The sequence below is a fragment of the Copidosoma floridanum genome, unplaced genomic scaffold (genome assembly GCF_036245765.1).
Source record: "Copidosoma floridanum isolate Cflo_tuat_1 unplaced genomic scaffold, Cflo_Japanese_pri ptg000032l, whole genome shotgun sequence".
In the NCBI taxonomy this organism is placed as follows: domain Eukaryota; kingdom Metazoa; phylum Arthropoda; class Insecta; order Hymenoptera; family Encyrtidae; genus Copidosoma; species Copidosoma floridanum.
Genome location: NW_028321909.1, coordinates 4458324 through 4482001, shown reverse-complemented (window position 1 = coordinate 4482001; position 23678 = coordinate 4458324). Strand labels below are relative to the sequence as shown.

The following is a 23678-nucleotide window of genomic DNA, read 5'->3' as shown; positions in this document are numbered from 1 at the left end:
GTACTCACACCCCTACTGCAACCTATATGGTATCTTTACTAGTATGTGTATATATATATGTATGTATGTACATGTATCTATTTCTTGTTAACGATTTGGGAACAAAATGATAGGACCCAAAAAGGGCAGCTTATAATGTTGTGTCTGTTACGTTGATGTGTAATCTTGTACCTACTTGTACGTTATTTTTTCTAAATTTTTGCTGCATATCATCTTTCACACCTAAATTAGAGAATTTACAGATCAATATCACATAATCGACTAAGTGAACGGCCTTCTAATAGTTTGCATGGGTAAATAAAATCAACTTGCTCATATTTAAAACACACATTATATTAAATTGAAAAACTATTTTTAATTGCTTGGACTCTTTTTTCATATTGAGGCTAGACCAGATTTGCCGTCGGTCATTCACCTTTTTAATAACAAAATGTACACCTCTGGGGATGAAAAATGTGTGACAATGTCGTTAAGCGATTCGTCGATTAGATAAAACGTCAGATTAAAACTTTAATCAAGCGATGAACGTCAGTGGCATTGATACTAGCTTTGCGCGGAAATTTTTTTTTGCATCGAAGATTTTTTTATCTTCTTCATAAACTTATATTTTTCATGAAAATTCAACTTTAATTTCCCCCCAAAATTGTATCCTTACTACTTTTTTACTGAACAATTCAGTTTAAGTGAACCCTCATTTAAATTATCGTTGGATTGAAAAAATTCTCCTTTTTTTACAGAAACAATCAACATGTAACACTAGTCAAATAGATATTCGTACGATGGATCGTCGACTTCTGCTATTGGAAACATGTCCTCGACCTACCCCATCATGTAATCGTGGTGGAAAAGAACTAAAAGGAAAAAATGAGGCAACATGTCGCGAAATCATTAAATGCACGTACATACGACCGCGGGTAAATTATAAGCAACACACAGCAGTCCTCTACCAGATCGAAAGTCCCCGAACGGAATTCTCTTTAAATTAAAACATTTCCCGGCTGAATCTAATTGGACGAGCGAGCTATTCGCAGCAATTCCACGTCCCGCGCAGCACAAGCTTTATGCGCCACCTGAGACGAAAGACAGGCGTGAATTTACCCACGAGGACGAATTCCATCTTGGCAGCGGCAGCAGGAAACTAGATACGTTGATACGTACATCCATACGGTGCGTAAATGTACAAGCGTTTTGTGCGGGTTGATTCGCCGTTTCGTTTTATCGGGTGTTTCCTCGCATTCTAATTGTACGATCGATCGATCGACGCTTCAGCTAGTCTAAATACTGTCGTTGTTGGAACACACGTAGTATAAGAGACAATGCAAGTAGAAAGATTTCATTACGTGTAATAATATGCATGTATATACACGATGACTACAAGAAAATTGAGATACGAATTACTTTAAGGTGGCTCCTCACTAAATCAAAACACTGGAGTATTAAATGATATTTTAAAGGATGATTCTTGAAGGTGCAAGGAGTCTTTTCCCAAAATTTTAGACCTCGTCACCACCAAAACTGTTGAAAAAAACTAACTGGAAAATAGACTCTGTAACATAGCCTCTTATGGAGGGTCGTCAAATTGGTGGCGCAGGTTGTGTGATATCTCAGCAAAGATACTGTAGTTCTTAATAGAAAACTGTGTAGCAGATAGAAGAAATTAGAATTTTTCCAACGACATTCAGGTACTTGGACATTACCATGGGTTTTATAGGATATTTTATGAAAATAGTAGATAACTGTGCAAGTCACGGAACAGATGAAAAGTGTGGGGCGTCTGCTACACTGAAGAGCGGTAGCCCGCGTAGTTTGAATTGGTCAGAAAGTTGTACGTCAGCTTTTAACAACTTTTCTCGGGCTATTACTACTTTTTTATTCGCAAATTGTCCTTTTTCTTCCTCTCGTACGACGAGCAGGACGATTTGTCGGGGGCATTGTCTTTTTTGTTAGGTACTTATCGTCAGCTTATTATTATTTACATACAAGGGTTATGTTGTCAGATTTGTATACATACGTCTGCTCGGGTCACTGTATTGTACGATATAGGTCAACGGTGTAGATGTGACTAAACTTTTTTTGAAGGGACTATAAGCACCTATCCATTTTTAGTCAAAAACCTCCACAGCCAATGAAAAGCTGTGTTGCAGTATGCTTACTCTTCTTGTGGGATTTATAGTGAGGAGCCACCTTAAATGAATTAGCTAGCACGAATTGGTGGTGAATCAGCCAATACGTAATATGAAACGCGCGATGATATAGTAATGATGTCTTTTGAATGTTTTCTTGAGATTTATCCTTATTTCGAAATGATCAGCAGTGCACGAGCAATCAAAAAGACGACCGAAAACAAGGGAAAGTAAAAAAAAAAGAAGAATAAGGGTGCGTTCAGATGGTCTCTGGGAGTCTACCAGACTGGCATTGAAGCTCATAAGAGTGAGAGAGAGGTTTATCAGGTGACCACATCTAACTCTTATGAGCTTCAATGCCAGTCTGACAGACTCCCAGACTCCATCTAAACGCACCCTAAGGTGGAGAGAGAAGTTCTAAAAAAGTGGCGGTGTTTTGTATACGACACCAATCTATTTACCGCGGACAAACATTGCGATCGATTTTTCGACTACTAGCTCGGATGTTTGATCCAGTTGACATTTGGCACACACCTTTGTTTCCCATGGAGTATGGTATGTTCAACATGATGAAAGATCTGACATGGTGGCCCCGACAACATATAGGTATTAAATGTAATGGTATAATAAATATGAAATACAATGAGTTCACTGTAAATCCAAGTGTGTTAAAGTGTACACGTTTTTAAGCAAATTTTTGTTTTTTATAAAGCACATAGTGGTGGCGTGGATAAAAATTTTAATAACAACCAAATCTATGGTGCACCAAGTAGTTTACTAGTTCCATTAAACAGGGCACATTTAAATGGCAAAAACCAATGTAGGAAAAAAAGCTGTGGAGTAAAAAAACTTGGCTGTCACAGATTTAAAACCCTCACGAGTGTGTAAAATATGAGACATAAATGTTTTACTCTCTACAGCCTTCTTATGTTAATCATTGAAAAAAAAGGGTTTAGTTGTGTAGAATAGGTGAAATAGTTTACGAAGCACTGATTTCATTTTTCTTAAACAGTTTATCTAGACTACTGTTAAGTGTTTTATAACAAACAGAAATTTCGATTTCACACTTTAAACGTGTACTTTAACACACTTTTACAGTGTTATGTGACGTCACTAAATGATTATTTATTTATTTTTTATTTTTTTTTTTTTTCTAAAAAGTTTGATGTGAGTAACAAATCAAATGCTATAATAATTGAAATACAATAGGCTGTGACGTTATTTAAACCCTACCGTGGCAGACACCACATGAAGCGTTATCTTTATAGCTCCCTGGATATGGGTATTAAATATGAATATCACTGTTTGACCGTACTGATTGCTTTCTAATTTTGAGTCTTGTATTTTTATTACACTACCATTCACTAATATCTTTTAATCTGTTGTTTAAGAGTAAAAAAATTAAATAAAATAATTACAATTATTTTTACAAGAAAATGTTTTTTTTTTTTACTATTTTTTTTTTTAGAAGATTTAGACACTCCCAACATGATAAAAATAAACATATATTGTTATAGATTCAGCATTAAGATTTTAAAATTCACCCAATCGATTTATCTTAATATCCAATTTACTAATGGTGATACAAACATATTGGTAAACAAAAAGGGGCATCTATTTCTGTTTGTAGATATTTATTTATCAACTTGTATACAGCAACAGGGCGGATATTGGCGAACGAAGTATAACGAAGGAAAACGACAACGAGGGCGACACCAAAAAGAAAGAAACGAAAAAAAACAAGAGGATACCAGCGAATCGTGGGATCTTTCTGATGTGGCGGCAGCGGCAGCAGCAGCAAGAAGGTACCTCCACACGGTATCTCTCTCTCTCTCTTGCAGTTCTGTAGAAGCGTCTCGGAGGAGATAAGGAAGCCGAGACTGGAAGGGAGGATCGGGAAGTTGTTATCCGAAGTAATGGGTTCCAGTTTCCTTCTCCTCCTATGCGCGACGCCTCCCCCGTCTCTTCCTCACATACGTAATACGACCAATACTGCTGCGAATGGTGCTCGGAAATGTCGATCGAACGCGAGCACCTAACACTTTTCATGGACTTCTCATTCGTATTTCCTTCAGTTTTTTAGTTTGCTTCTCTTCTTTCGCGAAAGAAGACATCGGAAAGTTTTCCATACTACTTAGATTTCACGACAAAATTCACGAGTGGATACATAATTTTTGTTATGCTAAATAAATATTTTTAATACCATTCACAAGAACTTTTTCATCATCAGATATATGGAAAATATTTTAGTAACCACGGTATTGTAAACCTAATATTTAGTTTCTTTTTTTTTAATTTTACGGAAGAGATTTTGATTTTACAAAAGAATCTCAACCATACTTTAAAGGAAATACTTAGGTAATTACAAGTATCAAAGCCAATATTCAGTTGAATCTAATTAGCTTTGGATTAAGAGACATAACACATAACTCAAATAGTTTGAATTCAATGTAAATATCGTAAATTGACCTAAAGGATAAAAGAAAAGATTCAATGAAAAATCACTTCGGGAGTAATATAATAATTATAAATGCAACATATTTTTGAGCTTTAATTTCATCCAGGCAAAAATTTTTTGTTCATACAAAAAACTTGAACTACATTGTGTTAAAAGAATTTATTAATTTTCTATTTGTAATCCAATCTTTAAATATACTATACATATTAATCATAAGTTACATTCAAACAGCAAACATGGATTTTTCGACAATTTAAGCTATGCTGGTCATATCTACTAAAGCAGAGCTCTCTGAGTAAAACACAACTTCTTTCTGTCATTTCTGATTACTCAAATTCTCTCTTGAAGTTTGGTTACCAAAGAATTCTATTTTTGTAAGATTATACAGGATGAAGCATTAAAAACCTCGGCAGTTGAATAACATAAGCACAAATTGAATTTGTAACACAGCACCTGAAGTACTATCTCTATCTCTCCAAGTGTAACGCCAATGGAAACACAGACTTCAATAAACAATTAACTAAGTTGCAAATCCAAGATTTGTACCACGTGATCGCTACAACAGCTGGTAAAACTTTCATCATCTGTAATTCGCTTGAACAAGGACATGAAAGAGAGCACCTTTTTTCTCACTCCTCGGAACCCTCCTACCGTCCGCGGGAAATCTTGTCAGCGAGCCAAAATCCAGCAACAGTGGCAGTATACCTGTACCGAAACTCGAGCTTGCAAGCTGCACGCGAGCCGAATAAAAAGCCCTCCGTCGGGCTATCTCTCCATCTCCATCCCTCCCTCACCCAACTGTTGCGCCTTCATTAGAGATTGATGTGCGCGCCCCCCGAATCCATGGAGGGTCATAATCCGTTTGCAGCAGCGACGCCAGTGCATTTACCAGCTCTCCCTCTCTACCTTTTTTTTCATTTATTACTTTATCCGGACCACCACTCGCTAATGCATTCGGATGTTTGAATTCTATCATTGAATGCACATTTCAACAACCGCACGGTAAAAATTGTATTTGTGGTAAACTTGTTATCTGGTATTTTTTTTCCTTTTCATCTGTATGAGTTTCTAATAAAATTTGGTTGTTTTGTTGGTAAGAACATGAATCAAGATATTGTGCTACAGAGTTAACAATTGAAACCAACAAAATAAGAGCCAGTATTTAATTTTGAAACGTTGACTTCGCGGGGAAGTGACAGAAGAGTTAGTTGGGTATACTGTATTTATTACATTATCTGCGTTAATTGCATGCTATCATTCTGTTTTCTGAGGAAGCTCAATGGACACTTAAAAATCGATTTCTAGTGCCTAAGAGAGTGTTTAATTTTACACGCATTACGAAAAAATCTGTCAATGTCTGGATCTAACAACTGAAAACCTTCATTTTTCATTGTACATAAATCATCCCTGTGTCCAATCGCACGAAATCCACGTGAATACATGCAAATATAAGTAGAGCTGTATCCACGTTTATATGAAAAATAATAACGATACTATTCACACTGTGTTATCTGTACTATACAATATCCACATATTTACGTGGATTTGGTGCGAATAAACCCAGCGATGTATCATCACCAGAATTTATTCAATACTATAATGTATTTTGATAATGTGGAAGAATATAATATATATCATTCCAGAAAAATTTTGATATTACCAAGAATGTTTGGAAAATATATACTTAAGTGATTACATTGATGACTAGTTAATGACTATTTTTTGTGTCTAAATTAATTCAATATGAAGGTGTGCAAAAATATTATCAACTTTCGTTAAACTTCGGAAAATTAACCATCACACCTCAAATACAAAAAGCTCTTATAGGACCAAAATCGAGGTACCATTATATATTACCCGCACATGTAAGTTCAACGGAGGAAGAAAACTCAGAGTTTGAGAAAAGATCCCCCGAAATTCCCAAGCGTATAGCATGTGCAACAGGCAGCGAAGAATAGTCACGAACGAGAGGAAGGAAAAAGCTCTTTAAAATTTCATTCGCGCGTCCCTCTCGCGCACGATAACAGCAGCTGCAACAGCTGCAACTTTTACCACACACGGCATCAACGTAAACTAGATTGTGCAGGTATACGAGGTGCAATGGCGAGTTGGCACGGAGCACGCGGCGCACTGACACGTGTGCCCATATGTGTACGAGCATGTCTGCGAGTTTTTGCTGACTCGAGTACTTATTTTTGTTTGGGCCGTAATAATGTATGTAGTGTTGTCTTTTTTTCACATTGCACTCGATCTGTTTGTTGTAACTGTTGAGATGGTTTATTAACAAAAGCTTTTTTCAAGCGTGATTGTGTTTTAGTCGATATGGGCATATTTTTCTGTGCGAACAAATTCGTAAGACAAAGGTAAGATAGTACTGGAAAGTTGTGCTTTCTGTAAACTTCTTTGACTGATGAGTAAATTGTGAGAATTTATTGGGGATTTACACTTAACAACTAACTTACTCAATGAATGGTAAGAATTTATATAATTTTACAATAAAAGTTGTGAAAAAGAGCCACCATACAGTAAATTGTAACGCTCTGAGGTCAAATGTTTCCAAGTTACACATTGACATTCAAAAATCCATAGCTCCTTATCCATATAGATAAGAGCATCCTATTTTGATAACAAACTCTTCCGTTTGTTAAAACCTATAGATAATTTTAAACTGCATATTTTTTTTATTTTTTTTTTTTATAGCTGAGCGGTTAATAATTTTTGAAGTTTTTCATTTGTTTAATAGATTTGAAATGGATGAGTACTTGATTTCTCATTAGATCAAAATAATCAAGCTCAGAACATAATTCAAGAAGCTGCAATACATTCAGTCATTAAAAGATGAAAGAGCATTAGAAGGACCCAAATATTTGTGGCTGGATCCAAATCAAAATAACATCACTAGAATTTAAATATGGTAAAAAAAGGTCACAATGGAATAGTATACATATTATACACCGATTAAAATAATTATATTGGCAAGGTTTTCCTGTACCACGAGACAGAAACGTGAGCATTTACTTGGATTGCCTACCAAAATTCATTTTTAATTCCACAACACATTAAAAGGCACGTTTGCAATTATACGTTAAGTCAATTTCTCTGCAACGAATGGCGATTGGTAGCGCTAAACTGTACTATGACGTGAGAAAGAACCGTACCGAGCATTTAAAGACATCATGCATACACTACTAGAATTGAAACTCCCGAGCGCTGGTGCTTTAAAAAAACCATATACAGCCATAAATATACTTACGTCTTATTTAAATAAGTCATATTTTAAAATTGTACGGCTTTTTTCATGCAAGAGTGTTAAAACACGACTTACCGACCAAAGCCAAAATCACAGTAAGAAGAGAAGCTGCCGGGAATGACACGCTGGCGTTGAACTCCAACATTTGCAACAGATCCACTGAAAAAAGAAAAAAAACACGACGTTTTCATCGTTAATATTTACGTTTTTACTTTTTACATTTTTTACGAGCTTTATAGTATACTGAATTTCTTAATTTTTGCATTTTTAAATTATGTATACACGTGTATTCTCTAAGAAAAACGTCTGCATAAAATTTTACTATTATGGAGCTAATTGTATTCAAGCGAAGATAATATCTCAAACTATAAATGTTACACCTTCTACACTGAGAGAAAAATATAATAAAAATTACTGTGCTAGAATGGTAATCTGGTAGTGTTCGGTCGTTTGGAGACTTTTTACTATTGGAACAATAATTTTTAGTGTATAGAACAGTAATTTTTGTTGTAAGTATAGTGATTTTTACTGTTCGTACAATAGAAATTACTGTCCGGAATAGTAAAAATTAGGTTGGCCAAAGTAAAAAGTCCCTAGACGGCGGAATGACACTAGATTACCATTCCAGCACAGTAATTCTTATTATATTTTTTCTCAGTGTATGAAAAAATTACGAACTGTTCAATGATTTACACTCTTATCCGGACTTCACTTTGGCTTAGATACAATTATTGCCAAGGCAATTAAGGTAGCTCCCTTGTCTACTGCTGTAGTCAAGTAGGAGAGTTTCACTTGTGTATGTATGCGTATATACGTACATCAGTGTTGGTATTCTGCTACCGTCTGTCATTAATAACCATGAAGCTGATTTTCACGTCTTTCTTGCCAAATACCTTCGGAAAATGTCCCATTACCAGCATTCTACATGACAGTATTGAGAAGAACAGATTTTTCTACAAGTACATCATAATTTGTCTGCTCAGATTTTTTTTTGTGAGTTAGGAAATGCCTGTAAAGCTAATATTTTGTTGCTCTGCCATTTGAACTCGTGTTAAATAGTTCAACTTTGAGGTGAAACATCTCGAGATTTTGCTCCATTTGGGGTATAAACAAGGACACCGTTGGATTCAGTATATCAAAATCTATTGAATGAAACATATTTCATTCCGTAGGTTTTTGCAAGGGAGCTACCTTAAGTTGTGTGCAGATAATCCCAATACATCCTTATTGTAAATTAATTTACTAGATTAATCCACTACTTTTGCTTTGAGTGGCTCTCGAGTGACCCAGATGATGAAATACACGTGAATTCTACGTACACAACTTCGAGCCACCCAAAGTGGAGATTAAGAGAAATATTTTAGTAGACGTTGCAGCTTCCTCATTTACTATAAGTTTATTCAATTTTTATGCTTTACTTCTAGTTAGCAAAATGGGTTGAAAGTTGGTATTGATCTGTAAAATTAATTTTGGAATAGCTCTCAAATTAGTGAAATTTATTAAAAATCTAAATATTTCCTTTTATGACTTCAAATTCACAATACAGTGACAGTGACAGATGTATGAAATAATATAGTCTACAAGCAGTATTCAGGTACTTACAGTTACAAACTAATTGCAGAGAATTGTAGGGAAAAGGCCGAATCAATAGTAGCAGTAAAATGAATTTATTGGCTTTAAAAGGTAATTTACACAGCCAACCGAATCAATAAAATACGTGGTATTGTCGAACACCACCTGCCTTGTGGGGTACCGAACTAAAAATATGGTAGTAAATCCGTAAGTATCCAACTCAAGGTAGAAAATCCATCGCCACTAACAAATCAAACTTTGTTTGAAATTGAAATGTGTTAAACACTAAATTGTTCTATGTAACCGATGGTTTTTTTAAGTTAACGTATCGGTACTAGTTTTAAAGATATTTGAGTTTAAATATATCTTTTGACATGGGCTGCAATAAGGTATAGCAATAACAGCTTTAAAGACATATGTTACAAATCAAACTATTTTTATAAAAAATACTGTACATATCTTCGAAATTTTTACTTTATTTCAGTCCTTTCTGATTAAGATGTATCAATTATGGCGCAAAATAAAAATCAGTTTGTTGATTAATATTTTTCACATTGCAAATGTACATGCACAGTCATAACCTAAAAGATTGTCATAATACGGTATATAAGGAATGTAAGAATGAAAGAGAAGGAGAGAGTAGCTCGATTTTAAAATACTAAATGTTATCAATTGTTTGTATAACTGCGCCCGCGAATCGTAAAGTTGACGATTCGAAAAGCCGCGTGTACGGCTTTAGTTTGGAATGTCCAGGGCCGCATTTTCCTGTTCAAAAATGAAACGAGCACCGGGGCAAGGGGGGCAATGGCTCTCTTGCGGACGGGAGATTATGGTGGAAATTGTTTTATGCAGCAAATAACTTGGTAACCAGAAAAATCAACAAAGTTACTGTGTTGTCAAGCAGGAGCAACTCTCTTTTCACTTCTTTCTGAAGACTCGAACCTCTCACACCGTTTCTATTTTCCTCCGTTATACCGTTCACTTTTGTTCAATAAATTATCAAAGACATAATACCAGTTACACGTCCTTATTTTAGAAATAAGTTTTTTATGAGGTAAATGACACACTTCACACGATTGAATAACTCGGTCCACAGATTTTCTACCTGAATTAGTTGAAAAAAAAGTGAAGACTCATTTCAACCTTCTATAATTTAATAGATATATTTTATATTATTTACTGAATGTTTATATTCTTATTAATGCTTACGGTTGGGCATCGTTTACAGCAAAATTTACAACACTCAAACCAATTTTTTTTGTGCGCAAAAAAACACGAAAAAATGAAAATAGACAAAACAAGGTGCTAAAACAGACCTAATGGGTGTCTTCAATTATCATCATTCGTTTAGGCATTGTTCACTTATCAATTGACTATCATGGTTTAGTATATATATGTACGTACGGATATACACCCTATCTACAGATATGCTAAAACACAAAAACAACCGAAGGTGTTAAGGTAGTAGTCGAGCACTCTACAGTGCGTGCCATAATGAGCTGTAGCGTATGCGTATACTATATATATTGCTTTGACAACTATCTCGAAAAATGACAACGTTGTAGGAGCGAATTTCACTGAATTTATCAACTTTGCAAAGCTCGAACAACAAAACTATACCGCTGAGCCCTTTTAAATTGGAACCACAGTTGCTTTATAATATAAATTATATCATACTATTTTTTACGAAACATTGTAAGAAGCGTTTTAGAGATATAAGTAATTTCGTTCACAAATCGACCCCCAATCCGGCGCTTTCCTATACCTCCTGTGTTAAAAGTTCAACATTAAAACTTTAATATCTCTAAAACTATACCGCTAAGCCTCTTCAAATTTTGGCTCATGATAAATAATAGCAATCTTAAGGCACACACAAAATTTTAGAAAAATCGTAAGAAAAGTGTTTTTGATCGACTACTACCTTAAGTGCACAATGCGCAAAAGACGCGCCCAATATTTATTTTCGCAGCTAAATATAGTTTATCAACCAACATATCAAGAGTTTTGCATATGCGTTTCTTCTCTCGCTATTTTTACTCTGAATATGGTAGCAGTTTAATCTGTTGATTATTAATAAACTTTCGGCTAAAAAGACCAATTTTAATTACTCAATAGATAGGAGCTCCCGTCCCGATACGAAAATTGTTTTGAATCATTTTATATATCTGAGGTTATTCAAAGTTTGCAAAATTAACATTAACTAGACCTCGTATGATGGATGTTTCGCGGATACATTAAAATGTTTTCTAATGGTACATACTTCAACAAGTAGTTCTTCTATTCAAAAATCGTATAAACTATTTGATCATTAAATGTTTTCTTCTTTTATCTTATAAATAAAATATTGTGTGAAGTATTTGACCGACACAATAATTATGGTTTTATTACCGTTATTGATATTTTATATTTTACTTTTTGTCCAAGAAAAGGATATTCTTACAACCCACAAACATTATTTGAATCATAACCACGTGATCTCAGTTTGAAGCAATCACACACAACCTAAAGGTTTCATTTGAAATTATCTTCTTTATAAAGATATAATGTTTACCTTTGATTTTTCAACAAGAACTAATAGCTAATTATTTAAAATTTCTTGAACTAAGTCAAGTATAAATAAAAATCGATTGAAAATTTAACGAAAGAATCTGGAATCATAAAAAGTAATTCATATTAATAATTGCGGGGGCAGATGAGAGCTTGTTAAAAAAAACACTTGACCGCGCACGTAATCTTTCTTCGACGTGCATTATAAACGAAGGATTAATGAAATGCAACTCAACCACTTTAGTGCGCGTCGGCAGCTTTCAATATTTATTGCGCATCAGACACTTAAGTCAGAAAAAATAAGTTTTCCACTAAACTGAGAGACTTTGAGCTTAATATATAAACAATCTCGGAAGTTACAATCTGGAGCGAAAAGTTTGATGATCGACATTACGCTACAGTTCGCCGTTTTATAATCAAAACTCGTCCGTCCACTTCTTGCGGACAGACTTTTTAATTTCACGGCTTTACTTGTAGTGGCAGAAGAGTAGGGGATCGTTAGTCCACAAGGAATCTAGATGGCCAATGAACTAAAATTGTATTCAAATTCGTCAGTTTTTAGGCTTGGCTGCTGTACACCTTTATTTAAGGTACCAAGTGTATGTTAACACAACTTACTAGAATAAAAAGTGAAACCGTACTTGAACCGTGAATTGAAGGGCGTGGAAAAGTTGTCATCATTAAACAAATTTCAACGGTCTATCGTATTTTAAAAGTATAATTAACTACGTGATAGTTGATTTGTAAGCAGTTGAAAGTGTGCTCCAGCATAAAATTGTACATCTAATTGAGACGTAACTTTTTTTTATCGTGCATTTTTCTAGAAAGTCACAAAAAAAATCCAATAGCAAAATATTTCAAAATAACTCCATTATAATAGGAAATTTAAATTCTACGAGTAAGTGGTGAACGCAAATGTATGTATTTTCAAAAATACACCTTTCTATAAGGGGATTCAGTACACCGACCGGAGTTTCTACTTTACCAAATTCTCTATTGTGAGAAATTATGGTTAATAACTAGTTATCTAACTGTTTAGATGCAAAATAAGGAGAAGAGCCCCCAATAACCCAATTCCCCAAGCTGGCACTTTGAGGAATCAATCGAGCCCAAATTTAATGCAATCCGTTGCAAATTGAGAGAGAAAAGTTACATTTTCTGCTCATGAAAGAGAGTGTCAGTGTGCATAATCTGAAATATAATTTTTTTCAAAAAGCAATGCATTGGGTTATCTAAAATTTGAACTGGGCATCTAAAATAAAAAGGTAAACACGGCTCTTCTCGTAGTTTTACAGTTGTTGAGTTTTAAAAAATTGATATTTGTCGTAAACGGCATAACATAACCTATAAATCTGCATATGTTGAATAAGTTCATAATTTGAACTGTATATTTTCAAAAATTCTGAGAGGACTGGCGTTTGTCTACTTATTTTAGAGACTCTGTCAAAATTTCAGATAATTGAATGCATTACTTTTTGAAAAAAGTTACATTTCAGATTATGCACACTGACACACTCTTTCATGATCAGAAAATGTAACTTTTCTCTTTCAATTTGCAACGGATTGCATTGAATTTGGGCTCGACTGATTCCTCAAAGTGCCAGCTTGGGGAATTGGGTTCTGGGGGCTCTTCTCCTTATTTTGTGATTTAACAGCTAGATAATTAGTTATTAATTATAATTTCTCAAGATAGTAAAGTTGGTTAAGTAGAAACTCCGGCCGATGTACTGAATCCACTTAAACAAAGGTAAAAAATAATCTTAAACCTAATTTTTGTTTACAAAACATTTTTCAAATGATTTCATCCAGATACTTCTTAAAATTGTTTTGAGTTCATTAAAAACTCGTTTTACAACATCGGCCGTCGTTACGTGACTCATTAGGACAAAACGTTTTTAAGTATAAAAATTGTAGCTCTTGGAAAAATTGTATCCGTCGTACATTTTTTCTAAAATAAGATCATGAAATTGATAAACAATGAAAATCGATCAACAAATCATTTTACAGCGGTTTAGTATTTCAATGAACATTTAGAAGAATAAAATAGATTGATTGTAAAATTTTTCAAGTTCATAGAAAAATACAACTTTTGAATACAAGCAATAAATTACGTTACAATAAAACTTTTTGCTCTGCTGGTAAGTGTATCAATTTTTCTACAAATTTATCTACTTAATTAAATTAGTTTCATAAAATTTTTTTTATACTACTTTTAACTTGTCTGAATAAACAATATTTTTACATTGTAAGCAGAATATTTCTATTCAATTTAATTTGATAGTGCATATTAAGCAACCCATATCCGCATTTTATGCGAGTAGTTTGGCAAAACTGTGATAGCAAAGAAAGAAAAAGAAAGCTGTTTATCTTCGTTAGTGATAAAAGTTTCACAAGGCCAAACGCCAAAAAATCAAAGAAGCCTATTAAACCGACTGATTATGCTCTGTTTTTTTATGTTAATTTGTATTCCAAACGATTATCCTGGAAAAACATACTGGCCCTACTGCTGCTACTACTCAGCTTTATCCTCACGTCCCTCTTTCACTATGCCCTCGCAAGCTCTTTTACTTTTTCCCCTTCTTCGTCATGCGTTGAATTTTCGTTGTCTACTGGATTAATTTTCGATGGGCGCGAAAAAAATACATCGTTGTTAATTACTTTGAAAAAGGGTAGAAAAAAGTTTAAAAAACCTTTCGGCAACTCTTAAGGTTTTTTAAAATTAGTGATTGCTTTGACTGTTAAGTTTTTTGACATAAGTAAAAAGTTTTGAAGGGCCATGCAAATAAACATTAGCAAGCACTAGTCACGATTTTTTCGTAGTGCATAATCACTTACTGTTTTGCACGCGATTAGATATTGAAGCAAGTGCGTATAACAGATAAATAAATTTAACATTTTAACTACTATCTCAAAGAATTTTTACGATATTGTACTTTTTTTTAATAATGACTTACTTAAAAATACTTCGTAACTGGTGCGTTGAGATAAGCAATTATAGATTTCAAGTCCGTACCTCTTTTAATGGATTCTCATACATGGACTATTTTTATTTACATTTGTCTATTTCATTGTTTATCACTAGTTATATATTATTATTTAATATAGCCTAAATAAGCGATAAAATTTTTAATTTTAATAAGATTTTATTACTTATTTTTACTGATATTGTTGTTTTCATTCAGTATTAGTTGATAAGATTTGAGAAAAATATCAATTTACAGTGGAATAAACATGTTCCTTACTAAAAATGACTATCGATTATATAATAAAAACCAATTATATAAATTATTGTTATCTTTACTGACATACTTTTACAATGTTCTTTTTATCTTCAGTAAGACGTATAATTTTTACTAAAAAGATACCTAATTTAAACGTGATACGTCTTATTTGGCCTCTAGACATGTAATGTTATCTGTATATATTACCAACTGTGGCCAAATGGTTCGGAAGCCATTTAAAATAAGGTCCCCTTTGCTGTGTAAGTGATTGATGTCACAATTAAATCGGAGGCGGTTTTTTACTATGCCAATGACGATAGCATGTAAATGCATAGTAACACAGCATTGCAGAGCCTATAGGGCATAGTTCTCAAAAAATGGCTGTACAATAATTTTTTTTTAAATCTGTATATATTATGCTGCATTGTACAAATAAATTATTTTTTACAGCAATGAGAGATTATTACAAATAAATCATGAAAAATATTTATTGAATAAAATAAATATTTACAAATACTATTTTTACAAGTACTAATAAGAAAAATAATTTTCAAGAAGTAAATACATAGGAATACAACAACTGTAAAGTAATATCAAAAATAGCTATTGTCACCATGACGTCTCAATTAGTTATTTTTCTTTCTTCGAGTCCAAGCCAAAAACCACCTTCAATATTCAAATTGAACGTTTTTTTACAAAAAACAATAGGATACTTTGATTTGCTTGTAAACTTGATATTGAACTTTTTCAAAATATGCACAATCAAAATCTTCGTCTCCATGAGCGCAAATCGATTCCCAATGCACTTTCTCGGACCAAGGCCGAAAGGTACGTACACGTACGGATTGATGTTGTTTTTGTGTTCATCGTCAAACCGCTCCGGTATGAATTTTTCCGGGTCAGGAAAGAACCTCGGATCGTGATGAAGTCCGTATATCGGCATAATAATGTTGGTCCCCACTTCCACTTTATACTCCGGATATCCATCCATGGACGATGGAATAACAAACTCTTTGGCACAAACCCTGTCCGTCATCGGTGTCGGTGGATACTTTCTTAAGGTCTCGTTGATAACCATATCCAAATACTTGATCCGACCCAAGGACTCGTAAGTCAATAGTCCGTTCTCTTGCTCCAACTGTTTGTCGATGTCTTCCTGCACTCTTTCTTGTATTTCTGGATGCGCAGCCAACTCGTAAGCAACGAAGCACATGAGAGTCGACGACACGTCAAATCCAGCCAAAAAGAAAATAAACGCTTGGCCGATGATGTCGTCTATGGTGAACTCGATGCCATCTTTCTTGTCCTTGGCTTGCATCAACAAGTGAATCATGTCCGGTCTCACGATACCCTTCTCCTCTCTCGTTTTAACCGTGTTGGTCACCAGTTGCTTGAAGAATCTATCGGTTGACCTTGACAAGAACTTCTCACCAGACATTCGCATGACGTTCGGAAACGCCCGGAACAGCATGAACTTGATCAACCTGCAAACTGTCCCGAACGAAGTGGCATCCTTGCCGTAAACGTAAAACTCGTTCTCGCGATCTCTCATCGAATTCACTTGGATTCCAAACGCAGCGGTTGCTATCACGTCATTAGTGTACCTGGTGAACGCGTCCTTGGCTTCTACGTTTTTCGCCGAGTCGGGATTATCCACAAAGTACTGCACAAACTCCCTCGAGCACTCAGAAACCAACTGGAACATGAATTTCATCTTGTTGGCCGTGAAACTGGGACTCAAGGTGCTCCTCACGTCCTTCCAGCGTTGGCCCTTGAGGGAAAAAACGTTGCGACCCACGATGGGATCCATCTCTTCGGTAACGAAGCTCCGGTGATCGGGAAAGTACTCAAAGTTCTTGATGAAAATGTCGCGAATCAGTTCCGGATCCTTGACCACGATGGCAGGTGTGTTGAAATCAAAGGTGCCGTAATACTTGGCGTTCGGGTGGAGACTGTGCAAAAACTTGGAGTGCTCCGGGAAGGATCTCTGTCGGAAGAACAGAGCTGTGTTCATGTTTATGATGGGTGGAAAACTCACGTGGAGGAGTTTTCGACTCTTCCAATACGTGTGCTGCCGAATCAGCAGGTGAATCAAAAAAAGCACGCACCCCACGAACACCAGCAACAACAAAGTCAACAGCACCATGGCTCGTACTTTAGTTACGCCTCGAGCAGAGAGTCTTGGTGGATTAACATTGACGGAGCAAAATATTGCCAAGTCTAGTTGCGCATATTTACGAAAAAAAAAAAAAATGGACTGGATTGACAACAGCGTGTTAGCGAACGCGTTGGCGAGCGAATACTGCGGCGGTGTCTTCTCCGGGTACAAAAGCACGAGCGTTATTGTAGGTGCTTACGACACTTTTTCCTGACACGCGTACGCGAGCACTCTCCCTCTCCTATATGTACACACATTGGCGTAGACCATATGCTACTTGACACTGAACGCGTGCACGGTACGTAGGAATTTTTACTCACGTACGATGACCCTGAGCGATGGGTGAGAGATATGTGGGTCGCATTTTTTCTGCTCATTGTTATCTAACAATCTCATTCGTAAGTCATCGGTAAACATGTTACGAAGTGTGGCAGCTCGAGAGATTCTACGAACCGAGGGTCAATGGCACCAATTTTCACTTCTAATCATGATTTCATGACTTTTAATTGAGGAAAATTTTTTGTTTATCACCTACACACCTGTAATTTTTTATTCAATGTTACGTAACTGATACTAAGTTTGAATTTTCGACAAAAAGTATATCAGGAAAAAGTTGTTTACTGGAAAAGAGCAATTTTAATTAGAAATGAAAAGAAATCAAAAAGAAAAAGCGTTAAAAAGGAGGGTCATTGATCTTGGACTTTTTTTTTTTTTTTTTTGCAGAAAAAACACTCTACTAAATAGGTTTTGGTATGCCTCAACATCGAGACAATAAGACCAGACTTTCTAAACTGTCGACCCGTCTGTCAGCGACCTAATTTTAGTCTTGAATCAAAGGTCATTCATCTGTCTGGAGTTTTGGAGGGTTTTTTATTTTAATCGTATTTATCGAAGTGGATTTAGATAGTACTCTATTTTTAAATAAAATAACCAACCTGCAACTGCTGATTGTGCGATTTGTGTTTTTACTTGATACTTTTAAACTGATATTCTATTAGTAATGATAAAAAAATTTATTTTTACTTTACATTAATTTCACTCACCAATAAATACGAAGATCTGATGGTGGGAGTAGCGCAGCAGCATGGAAATGGATACCGTCTAGAAACATAGAAACATGTCGCAAATGTTATGTATTATGTTGTATAGTAAATTTTTTATATCATTGAAAATGAGTAACAACAATTTTTGTTCTGTAAATGAGTGTCAAAAAACATTCTGTTGAAAATAAAAATGACGTGTGTTAAAAAAAAACTGCTCTCCCCGCTTTAAAATGTATCAAATGTTATTTTTGATAGTATGAAATTGATAGTAACTAATTGTAATGATATAAAACACTATCTTATCAGAGAAATTCGTAAAAAATAACGCTCAAATACTTTGCTAGCTGCGCACCCATTATCGGTAACTTACTATATAGCTCGCTTTAAAGGAAATAATGCAATCTAATAGGCGAATAGTAGCTTCACGAACTACAACCTGATTCCCGTTGCGCCAATAATTCGTAACTTGTGACGAACTACACTTTTTCGAGCTTTCCATTTTTGTTAAATTATTACTCGACAGTTTTTTTTTTTTTTTAGATCTGACTGACAAAATATAAGGCTCGACACCGTTATTTAGTATAATCAGCAAAAAAATTCCCGTTTAAATAACACAGAATTTTTTTAGTTTCAACTTTGTATAATCTTTTTGGAAACTTTAAATATTTTTATAGATTTTTATATAATACCATTTGATTTTATATGGCTTGAACTTGATAAATTAAGTTTTAAGTTTTTCCAGTTCAAAATAAGCAAGTAGAAAAAATTTGATTATCTGAATTTTTTTATTCTACGAAAGCTTCCACGGTCAAAATCGAAATTTTTCAACTTGCTTATTTTTAATTTAAAATAATTGATTGATAAAGTCACACAAAATCAAATAATATTATTTAAAAGTATAGAAAAAATACTTAAAGTTTCCAAATATGAATCAAAGTTGAAATTTAAAAATCTTATGTCATTTAATGGAAAATCGAAGTGTGTCTAGGGGCACGTGTTAACTCAAAGTTTTTTTGGTTATATACTTTCATTTTAAGGTACAACAAATAGTTTTTAAATAGGTAGATGATAAATAACAAACCCCCTAATATACATGTGCTCACATAAAAAAAAAGTTCATCACTCGTAATAGATTAATAAATGATTTTAATAAATTAATCTTATTAATAAAGTTTAAATATTTGTACCACCTCGTAAGCGATTAAAAAGATTTCCAAACTCGATCAATTCCTACAAAACAACAATATTGATTCCTAATTTCAAGAACCGATTTATCGAATTTCCAGAGTAAAACAAAAATTGTCGATGGTTTTTTTTTTCATAATTTGGTCAAGAGTAAAACTGAAGAATGAGCATATCATTTATATCAATATTAGTTATTTTATAAAATCATCTTAAAAGGCTTACCCGTTTAAATTTTTTTTATAGAAATTGTAGTTCAGCATTTTTTGATACCCAACTTCAAAAAATTACGATTGTAGCAATGCATAATTTATCATTTTAAATTTAGAAAAAAAAGCGAGTTAGGACACATATATAAGGGCGTGGAACCATGCACCGTCTGCCGCTCGGACGGACATCTGTCATCCACTTGGTATAATTTACCATTAACCCCTTGTGCTTGCCCTGACTAGATGCACACTGTATTTTCTCTACCAAAATAGCAGCAAAAATCCAAAGATTACAAAAATGCCTTAAGTAGAAAAAAAATTTCCACACTTAAGATTAAAGTTAAAAGTGATTAAACATAATGACTATCGTCTTTGAATATTGTCATAATTGTTTGATAACTACTTAATTATAGACAATCTCAATACAACTTGACACTCATTAGTGAGGGAAGTTATCACACAATTGATGATAATAAGATATCGGGAGTAATATCTTGAAACATTGAAAACCTGAAAATAACATTTAATTTGATATTCGAAATCAACAATACGCGTTCATTCGATGCGCACAACATGGACAGGCGCACTGTGAATCAGCGGCGTTCCACCTGGTGATAAATCGCATATGCGTGTTGCAAATTTGAATGCAACGAATATTTGCATAGATGGGCCATTATTAGTATACACGTAGGTGAGAGGAGGAGGAGAAATGCGGTAGGAAATACGCGCAGCGACAGGATTTCCGCAATTATATAGTCATTATTGTTCGGAAAGGTGACTAACACACTCGATTTCGACCTAATTATGTTGAGCGTAAATTACTTGTAAATCGAATCGAATGAGGGACAAAAGAAATCGTCTAATTTTTATCCATTACCAGCTAATAGGAAGAGTAGTTGGGAATCCAATTTTCGCTCGGTATTTTCTACTCGATACGGCAGATTTAAAACGCAATTTGTATGTTGAACGAAGATGATAAAATGTTGATAAAAAATGACTATTGTCTTTTGTTAAATTAAAAATAAAAACATCTTCATTGTTGCGAAAGTTTTATCATCTACTCATACTCTTAAAGTACTTACATCCCATAGAGAACGAACAAAACTTTGGCAAAATCTAAAATGAATTACCGTATTATTTTCTCTATAGATGGACTTTACATTTTTTATGAAGAGGATACACACCCAAAAGCTTCAGAAAACTGCAAAATTTAAATAATATAGATATATGCTAAGCTTTCAACTCCTCTAATCCCTAAATTCAAAAAACAAACTTGATCTAATTCTTTTTTTGAATCTTTGTAACATTTGGCTGATTATAGTATACTATTTTACTTTGAAATTTTATTATACGCGTAATTTTAAAGACACTTTGTGCGATATAGTGCTTGAAAGTTGCGCAGATTTAAACTATGCTAATCATGGCAACTATAGCATAGAATCATTTGAAACGAGCTCTGGAATATACTACGAACGAATCGGTAAAACAAGAATTAAAAGAGCTGACTGGAAGATTGTGATATGGCTGGATGTTAATAATTTCGTATTGGAACAAGCACCTACTCAAGGATTGAATAAAACTTTTCGATATTGTATTGTACAGTTCGGTTATTCTGATTGCACTCGGTATATGGAAATGGATCTAGTGAATTTAAAGATAAAGCGATTGACAAACTTCAAAGCATAAAATACTAGGATAATATTTATAACTACTTATAAATATTTTTATGTTTTATTATTTAACAAAATACCACACTATGAAAGAAAAAAATTTTTTTTTGAACATTTTTTCCTCATTTTTCCGTGTTTGTAAACTTACATCTTACCTATGTAATTGTTCAATTTATATTAATGATGTGAATTATGTTTATTAAGAAAATTGTGAATTTAAAAGACGTTATGTCTACAAGTGTAAATTATAATTTAAAAACCTTCATTTCAACAAAGACGTATTTCAATGAGGTTACAAAATACAACGCATAATTTAATTTCATACTAACTTTTATCAAATCAATTATTTTATTTACTTGTTTCCTTTAAAAGAACAAACAACTTTTAACATGGAAGTGCGAGTCAAATCTTCCATTGAAAGTATAGAGACGCCGGAATACAGTACATCCCTTTTGCACAGGTTTTATCTCCGTCTCTCTCTCTTTTTAATATTACGTTCGTTATATTCCACGTGCCGTCAGATTGTATGTTATATAACATGATGGGACGCCCGTTATCGAACGAGATTTTTGCGATAGGCTAGCCATATTATTCTCATGCAGGTGGCGTTATTGATTTTAATACTGAGTTATTATCCGCGAGTTGCGTATGACGCGCCGAAGAGGGTTTCGGTAACTAAGCTATTTACATGGTGTTGAATTCTTGCCTGTATCAATGGAACCTTTTTGCAAAATCATTTGCACTCAATTTATTGAGGAATCATGAACGAGCTAAACTTCAACTTTAAGCCTCCTTTTATTGCATAAATATACGGGCGGAAAACGGAGCGATTTCGTGCAGTAAAAACTCGAAATGTATTACGTCGTTCGTAATCATGTATTGTTTGGTCAATCGAATTTTATCAACTCTCAGATAAAAGCATGATTAATTTTGAACGTACCAGTGATTTTTGTGATTTCAACATGAAAAACATTCACCTTGAGAACTAAAAAAGATTTGGTTTGATTCGAGTCATATTAATTCACGTAAAGTCACTAGAGAGAAAAAGGTAAGCTTTGTAATAGACAATGGCCTAAAAGGTAATAATCCAATTAATCGGTACAAAAGATCTAAAAATAAATTGTTTTAGTGCCTTGACTACAATTTAGATTAAGCTGATAAATTAATTATGAACATAATATATAATTGCGAGGTACACCTGATGGTGTAAGAGACGGTGAGAACTTATGCAATTGGCGTATACAAGGTAAAGAGCAAATCAAATGACAAATTTTTTCTTTCACTACCCACATAAACGTTTGTATGAAAAAAAAAAAAAAAAACGTAATTGTTTTTTTTTTCAAACTAATATCAGCTTTAACTGTTTACTAATTGAGGTGGTACTGACACAATACACCTTTATTATTACCTCTGGCATCACTTAACTAAATGGATATTATTGTTGATCGGGCTTTGCTCACATGTCATCATTAGCATCGTTTAAGGGGATCGCATCAAGTTTAGGGATCCCTTTAAAAAAGTGCATGAGAACTAACAATTGTAGCCAGCCGTAACATATTTCAAAATTTCGAGAAAACAATTATTCATTTAACCCATACTCTCACGAGAAAGAGTTTAATTAATAATAATGAATTATTAAATAAATATACGAAAGTTAAAAAGAAGTACATATATTTCTGACTCATTAAATTATAACATTTTAAACCATTGTAAGAATATTCGAAATCACTCTTAAAAGAACTTAACAATTTCACTCGTGCATTAAGTATAGGATACGCATTGCCATTGGAAAGATGTAATTTCAACCTACACAAGTTGTGATTTTCTGTAATACTTTTTACTCATTTTTATGTGGATAATTTTACAAGTTGTAAGTGTGTATTCACCATTCGCACGAATAAACATGAGTTAAAACAACCCGTTTTAGATGTGTAAATCATAAGTACAGACTTAAAAAGTGGAAAATTACCCACACAAAAACGAGTATTAAAGACGTTACAGAAAATTACACGTTTAGGTGGGTTGAAACAACACACTTGGATTTTCAGTGAGCACACGTTGGAAACAAACAATAAATTTCGAATCACGCGGAAGCTATGCATTGCGATGTAACCCCCGTAACAGGGTGATTACTTTTTACAACGCGTTGTATCCAAACTACCATTATCTTTCTTGAAAACAACTCTTTGTTATCCAATGTAGATCTTGGTGGATCGAAAATTGCCTCGGAATCTTATGCTCACTT

The 23678-nt window shown here is 34.0% G+C and overlaps 2 protein-coding genes across 8 annotated transcripts in view; both read right to left on the bottom strand.

Annotated features, from left to right (window-relative positions):
• Positions 1 to 23678, bottom strand: part of LOC106639386 (membralin) — a 112484-nt gene that overhangs the window by 80047 nt on the left and 8759 nt on the right. For all 7 annotated transcript variants that reach the window (XM_089597351.1, XM_014352976.2, XM_014352978.3 and 4 more), the window contains exons 8-9: positions 18373 to 18430; positions 7907 to 7990 (exon numbers count right to left, since the gene is read on the bottom strand). In XM_089597351.1, the coding sequence (XP_089453477.1) occupies positions 7907 to 7990; positions 18373 to 18430 (142 nt within the window). The remainder of the gene's footprint in view (positions 1 to 7906; positions 7991 to 18372; positions 18431 to 23678) is intronic.
• Positions 15585 to 17413, bottom strand: LOC106639387 (cytochrome P450 9e2). The gene has a single exon (XM_014352980.2). It carries the CDS (start codon positions 17315 to 17317, stop codon positions 15794 to 15796), a length of 1524 nt encoding a protein of 507 aa, XP_014208466.2. The 5' UTR covers positions 17318 to 17413; the 3' UTR covers positions 15585 to 15793.